This window comes from Nothoprocta perdicaria, unplaced genomic scaffold (assembly GCF_003342845.1).
Source record: "Nothoprocta perdicaria isolate Ctin4 unplaced genomic scaffold, notPer1 scaffold_59, whole genome shotgun sequence".
Taxonomy (NCBI): domain Eukaryota; kingdom Metazoa; phylum Chordata; class Aves; order Tinamiformes; family Tinamidae; genus Nothoprocta; species Nothoprocta perdicaria.
The window spans coordinates 940,498-947,066 of record NW_020455854.1 but is presented as its reverse complement, the minus strand read 5'-3'; the positions used below and the strand labels follow the sequence as shown (position 1 = coordinate 947,066).

General features: G+C 70.9%; 2 protein-coding genes across 2 annotated transcripts in view; one reads left to right on the top strand and one right to left on the bottom strand.

Moving 5' to 3' along the window:
- Nucleotides 1–2,274, top strand: part of LOC112955643 (coronin-7-like) — a 39,272-nt gene extending 36,998 nt beyond the window's left edge. The window contains exons 25-28 of the mRNA XM_026048964.1: nt 67–151; nt 426–565; nt 905–970; nt 1,287–2,274. Of these exons, the coding sequence (XP_025904749.1) occupies nt 67–151; nt 426–565; nt 905–970; nt 1,287–1,373 (378 nt within the window). The 3' untranslated portion in view covers nt 1,374–2,274. The remainder of the gene's footprint in view (nt 1–66; nt 152–425; nt 566–904; nt 971–1,286) is intronic.
- A 2,111-nt stretch (nt 2,275–4,385) lies between these two features.
- The window catches only part of GLIS2 (GLIS family zinc finger 2), a 2,412-nt gene continuing 228 nt past the window's right edge, over nt 4,386–6,569 (bottom strand). The window contains exons 2-6 of the mRNA XM_026049058.1: nt 6,339–6,526; nt 6,077–6,253; nt 5,588–5,721; nt 5,353–5,471; nt 4,386–5,206 (exon numbers count right to left, since the gene is read on the bottom strand). Of these exons, the coding sequence (XP_025904843.1) occupies nt 4,386–5,206; nt 5,353–5,471; nt 5,588–5,721; nt 6,077–6,253; nt 6,339–6,526 (1,439 nt within the window). The remainder of the gene's footprint in view (nt 5,207–5,352; nt 5,472–5,587; nt 5,722–6,076; nt 6,254–6,338; nt 6,527–6,569) is intronic.

Sequence of the window (6,569 nt, the reverse complement as noted above, 5' to 3'; positions counted from 1 at the left end):
CGGCCCCGCGGGGCGGCGGGCTGGGAGGCCAGGCCGGGCCGTGCCGTGACGCCGGTGTCCCCGCAGGCCAAGTACCTGGCGCAGATCATCCTGGTGGGCGCGCAGGTGGTGGGACGGGCCTTCGCGCGGGCGCTGCGCCAGGAGTTCGCAGGTAGGAGCCGGCCGGCTGCCCGCTTCGCCGCCTGGCGCTGTCCCGGGTGGATCCCGAGGCGGCTCCGTGGCCTGGGGGGCTCCGGCACCACCCGCCTCCCTCGGAGCGGAGCCCTGTGCCCCGGGCAGCCCCCCGGGACAGAGCCCGGCCCTGCGGCAGAGCCGCGGCGCCCGCGCCCGCCAGCCGAGCAGCCAGCGAGGCCATGGCCCCGTGGCGGGTCCGGGCCCCTCCGCGCAGCCCCGCGTGCGGGCGCTGAGCCAGCCCCGTCCCGCAGCCAGCCGCGCCGCCGCCGACGCGCGGGGCCGCTCCGAGAGGCCCCCGTCCGCCGCCGCCTCCAGGATCGCCGGCATCAGCCTGCAGGAAGCCCAGCAGATCCTCAACGTTTCTGACCTCAACGCCGAGGAAATTCAGAAGGTAACGGGAGCCGGGGCGGGCAGGCAGCGCGGCAGGAGGGTGCCCAGAGGCTGCTTCCTGCAGCTGCCAGGCCGTGGCGGGCAGGGGAATCCCTGGTGTTTGGGCTCCTGGGTTGTGGGTGCTGTCACTGAGCTCCGCTGATGGCAGGCAGGGTTTCCCCCACGTCTGCCAGCAGCACCCAGGTGTTACCAGGCTCTTCCTGTGGCCCCTGGGGATCTGGTGCTGCAGCAATGGTGGGGAGAGGACGTGGCTGCACAGAGCAGCCTCCGGAGCCGGGGTCACTGGTGGGGACTGGGGGGACAGTGGAGAGGCACCTAACACTGAGCTTTGCTTTGCCAGAACTACAACCACTTGTTCAAGGTGAATGACAAGTCGGTGGGAGGCTCCTTCTATCTGCAGTCGAAGGTGAGCAAAGAGCAGAGGGATGCGGGGCCTGGTCAGCTGCCTGTGCTGCAGCCTCCCTGCTCTGCCCTCTGCCTGTTTTGCTGCCTTCGATTTGGGAAGAATTTGGCAGCAATTCACATTCCAGGGCGCTGTGTTTGTGTGAGGCCGGTGTCTCCTGTGGCTGACTTGCTGTGTCCTTGTGCTGCACAAAGGACACGGTGCTGGCAGCACGGGGCGGTTTCAGAGCCCTGTCAATGGAAGAAGGCCCCCCGGGGCAGGGGACATGACACGGGGACCCAGCCCCGGCTCTGCATCACCCTGTGCCCTYGTCCCGCAGGTGGTGAGGGCCAAGGAGCGGCTGGACGAGGAGCTCCGCATCCAGGCRCAGAGCGACAAGGAGAAGGGCTGGAAGGCCGAGACGTGACTCCCGCCAGCCCTGTGCCCCGCGCGCCGCTCCCATAAGTTATAGGTAGCCAATAAATGTCACGTCCTGCAGCGCCTGGCCTGCGTGCTGTGCGCCCTGGGGCGCGGGAGGCTGCCCCAGCCCTGCCTTGGTGAGACCCCAGTGGCTCCAGAGCTGCTGGCGCTGCGTTTTATCATGGCAGGGAGGTGCCTAGGGATAGTATAGGTAAGGTGAGGAAAAAGAGGAGTCCCCAGCTGGGCCTTGGGGCATCAAAGGCTGCCAGTGCTTAAATCAGTCCTCAAGAGGCTGCAGGAGCTGCTTTCACRGTGGCTTTAGTCTGTCTTGGCCCATGTCCACTGGTACCTTGGGCCATGTCCAGTTCCCTTCTCCCATAGGGGCAGCCCTCAGTGAGGGGCCGCACGGGGTGCGCGGGCGTCCCCACCTGCGGCTCACGCTGCAGCCCCGGCAGGGCTGCCCCAGCGCGGGGCTGTTCGTGGCCTGAGGCTTCAGCCCCTGGGTTTCCCGGGCCGGACCCGGCACCGCCCCCGCTCTCCGCCTGCTCCTGGCTCACGCGGCGCTCGGCAGAGCCAGCTCCATCGTGGCCGTTCCCTGGTGCCACGAGGAGGTCACATCTCCGCTGCCCGCAGCACGAATGTCCCCAGCGGGGGTCTGGAGCTGCCCCTGGCCCACAGCTGCCTCCCGCTGCCCCCAGGTGCACAGCACAGGGAAGCAGGCGGCACAACTGCAGACCAGAACAGGAACTTACTTCAATTTCACTTTATTGTTTTCTTAATAAACTTCCTCTCCCATGGAGGAATATAGTGTTATAGTCGTTAGCTTATCTCTTACTTCTGTAGTCCTTAAACTCTATGCTAACAGCGATGGAGCCCAACAGGAGGAAAATAAAAACAACCCAGAAACTACAATAGAAAGGCACTTAGAGACCGTTAAAATACTGATGTCCTGGAATGTGCAACAACAAACCAACAAACGAGCAAGAAAACGTACACCGGCCGGGGAGGCCTGGTCGATGGCCGCGCGCCGTGCGGCAGCGCTGGGCAGCCCGCGCGCCCCGGCCCGACGAGGTGAGCAGGGAGACCGGCTCCCTGGGGCGCGTGGCGGGGGGCCCTGGCGCTYGGGCTCCCGGGGAGGCTTTCCAGCAGCAGCGGGGCTAGGAGGGGGTTGGGGAGACCCCCGGTCCGGAGAGAGCAGGGGTCCTGCCCAAGGGCAGTGAGGAGGTACGCAGGACCCCGTTGTGAGCGCCAGCGGGGCGAGGGGGACGCTGGTGACCCCGCAGGAGCAGGGGCGGTCGAGGGAGAGCCAGGCCCCCGTGCTGGGGGCGGTCGGGGCCCCGTGGCGAGGACGAGCGGTCCCTCGGGGAGYGAGGGAGGGTCGGGGGGTGCAGGGCTGGGGCACGAGGGGCTCTGCGCCAGCTGGGCGGCTCCGCAGGGCCGGCTGCCACCCCAGCAYGTGGGACAGCCCGTGCCCCAGGGGCTCCCTGCTCGTTGTTGCTGCTGCTGGCAGAGCGCGGGTGGGCGCTGTGGGGGCTCTGCACAGGCTGCTCCGCATGCCCATGSTGCCACGCGCGGGGGCAGCCGGTGTCCAGCCACACCGGGGGTCCCACATGGAGGCCGTGTGGCACCGCAGGGCTCCTTTGGGTCCCCGTGTGCTGGCGGTGGCGAAGAGAGACGGCCACGAGTGCACCCGCTGCGAGCGGGGCCCTGCAGTCCCTGTGCAAGTCCCTGTCCCGGTGCTGCCGGGGGACTCAGGGCACAGCCCTGGCACCGCGGGCAGCCGCACTGCACYCACGTGCCGGCTCGGGTAGGTGAGTACGGGCCAAGCTTGCGGAAGGCCTGGAGGCCTCCAGGGAGCGGGCACGGGGATGTCGGGCAGCGGGTCCCCGGGGCGCTGCCCCCGGCGAGGCCGGAGCGCCGCCGCGCTGCCGGTTGGCTGCATGCACGTGCGTTACATGGCTAGGTATGAAGGTAGCTGCGCAGGAGGGCTCCGCGACGCGCGGAGCCGGCGCGGTGAGCGGCACACGGGCCGTGTGCCTTGTCGTGGGAGGGCGCCGGCCGCGGCGCGGGGCCGCCCGGCGCTCGTGCTCCACGAGCGGGTCAGGACCGAGCGCTCCGGAGGCTCCAAGGTCGGCCTCGCCAGCGGAGCAGTGGTGTCGACGGCARCCGCTGCGCCGTGTGCCCAGCCAGCTGGGCTCGGCGCCCACCCCGCCGCCCCGGGGGCAGCTCTGCCCACGGAACGTGTGGGGCAGGGGCTGGCGCGGAGCGGGCGCCCCGGGACGCTGCCCGTGCGGCGCTGAGCGCTGCTTAGCCGCCGAGCAGGGCGCCCTGCGCATCCCTGTGGTGCCAGCGGGCAGCCCCTGGCCTGGCCACGTGGCATGGGACGGATGGTGCTGCCGCCCCCTCGAGCTCGCTGCGGTCCCCAGGCTGTCACCATCCTGTCCCCTTGCTCGACCCGCTCCTCACRGCACCCGGCCGTGGCAGAAGGCCGCACGGTGCCAGACAGCAGCAGGACCTGAGGCCTCGGGCAGGGAGACGCCCTGTCGACGAGAGCAAAGCACCCAACTGGGGCCCGCTGGGAGCAGCGGGGCCGGTCTGTAAATAAAGAGGCGTCTCCAGCTGCCGAGGCCTGAACCGGGGGGGCCTTCCCGCAGGACCAGCCCAGAGAGCCCCGGGACCAGCTGCACCGCCGCTGCGCCCGCCCCACCAGTGTCCGGGACCAGTGTCCGGTGGGGCTGGTGGAGCTCGAGTGGACCAGGTGACAGGAGGGGACCAGGTGACAGGGCGTCCAGGCGGCAGCTGGAGTGCGTGGCGGGCGCCAGGGCGCGGGTCGGAGCCRGCCACGGCCGCCGAGGGATTATTGCTATTCTCAGAAGAGTCCCCTTCTTCTTTCGTGAAGGTTAAAAAGGAGAGAAGGTCCAAGTTTGGGAGGGGATGGCGCAGGGGGTGCCACAGGGGCCCCCTCCCCGCCTGGCATCTGCCCGTGGGCTCTGTGGGCGGCCGCGGGCATCGTCGGCTCTCAATTCACCACGGCTGGCTTGAGCAGCACGGAGCCGGGCGGGACGACGACCCAGCCGGGCGGCAGGGCCTCGGCGCCGCCTGCCGCACTGCCGCCTGTGGACAGGTCCAGCACGGCGCCGGGCAGCAGCGCCAGGCCCTCGGCGCCGCCACGCAGCCGCGCCAGCTCCGTCCTTTCGCACGCCTCCTTGCGGCTCTCGGGCGCCTGCGCCTTGCCGCCCTTGGGCAGCCGGCCCTCGGCGCCGCGCCGCTTCTCGGCCTCCGCCTTGCCCGCCGCGCCGGCGAGCAGCGACATGACGGGCAGCCCCAGGCCGCCCGCCGCGAAGGGCGACGACAGCAGCGGGTTCTTGGCCAAGTTCAAGGGCGCCCCGTTGAGGGCGAGCACGGGGCTGGGCAGCGCGGGCAGCACCCCCGAGCCCACGGCGCCGCAGCCCAGCGCGCTGAGATCCAGCGGCGCCGGCGGCAGCGGGATGGGCAGCGCGGCGCCCAGGCCCGGCAGCGCGTGCGGCCCGAAGAGCGCGGCGGCAGCGCCGGGCACCAGCAGCTGCGCCCCGTTCACGTAAGGCACTTCGGCCGGGCCCAGGGGCGCCTTGGGCGGCTGGTGCGCCTTGAGCAGCTCCTGGTGCTCGGGGGACACGAAGTGCCCGTGCGCCTTGATGTGCTTGCGCAGCGAGCTGGGGTCCGTGTAGCGCTTGTGGCAGCCCGGCATCTTGCAGGAGTAGGGCTTCTCCACGTAGTGCGTGCGCGTGTGCTTGAAGCGGTCGCTCGAGTTGGAGTAGCGCTTGTTGCAGCCTTCGTAGGGGCAGATGTAGGGCTTCTCGCCTGGGGGCACAGAGCAGCGCGGTCTGCCCGGGGCCGCCCACRCGCCCCCAAGCTCCTGCGGCCACGGGGGACCCCGTGACGGTGGCTGCAGGTGGGCAAGGGGGTCTCATCCCCCCGCAAGCGAGCCGGGCACAGTGCCCACCAACCTGTGTGCGAGCGGTTGTGGATCTTGAGGTTCTCCAGGCGGGAGAAGCTCTTGTTGCAGGTGGGGCAGCGATGCGGCTTCTCGTTCGTGTGTGTCCGGATGTGGATCAGCATCTTGTACCTGTGCCGGCCAGGCCCACGCGGCCGTTACACGGGTCCCCGTGGGTCCAGCCCGAACCCGTGTTTGCGCTGCCCCACGGCGACCCAGAGCAGCCCCCGCGCRCCCTGCTCGCCCACCTGGCGTTGAAGCCCCGGCCGTGGCGCGCGCAGCCTTCCCAGTGGCAGCAGTAGCCCGCGTCCTTCTCGGGCTTCACGTGGAAGTCGTTGACGTGGTCCACGAGGTCTTGCAGGAGGTCGAAGAACTGGTTGCACTGAGGTCAGGAGAGACGGGCTTGGGTGAGAGCAGGGCAGCGCGGTGGGCACCGCAGGTACCACAGCAGGGGACGCCGGGGAGCCCCTGCGAGGGCCAGCGCCGTCACAGGGGCCCMGCCAGTGCAGCGTCACCCATTGCCTGGGCACGGCGAGGTGGGAACTTGCCTGTGCCCCACTCCACCTCCCCGCCCCGTGTCGCCCCGCGTGGCCTGCAGCCTCCTGTCCCCTCCCCAGGCACAAACCCTCCCCGCCTGACCCTCCCGCCCCTGCACGGCCCCTGCAAGGGCTCCCAGCGCCGTAGCACAACCCGCATCCTTGCAGCAGCCCACGGCGGCGCCCAGCTGCCCCACGCACCTTGGACCAGCGGCACACGAGCTGCTTGGGCAGGGGCAGCTCGGGCGAGAGGCGCTTCTCCTTGGGGGGCGGCAGGAAGGCGGCGGAGGGCAGGTGCAGGGCGCCCGCCGCCCCCAGCGGCAGGAAGAACTGCAAGGAGCCGGGGAGGCCGTCGATGTAGCGCAGGGCCTGCAAGTCCTGGCGGCAGAGCAGAGCGGGCGTGTGGGCGGCGCTGCCCGGCGCTCCCCCCGGCGCCCGCGCTGGCCGCCACGGCCGGACTTACGTGCGGGCTGGAGACGGGCAGGTCCCCGGCGCCCTGGCGCTCGGGCGAGAGCGCCGCGGCGCCGCTSGGCGACTCCAGGCCCGAGGGCGGCGAGAGGCTCAGGTCCATGGCGGGCACGGCGCCGAAGCGGCCGTCCCTCTTGTCGAGGAACTTGGAGTGCACCAGGAGGCCTGGGGAGCGCGGGGCGGTGAGGGCACCCGCGCGCCGCCCCACGCCACCCCGCCGCCCCCC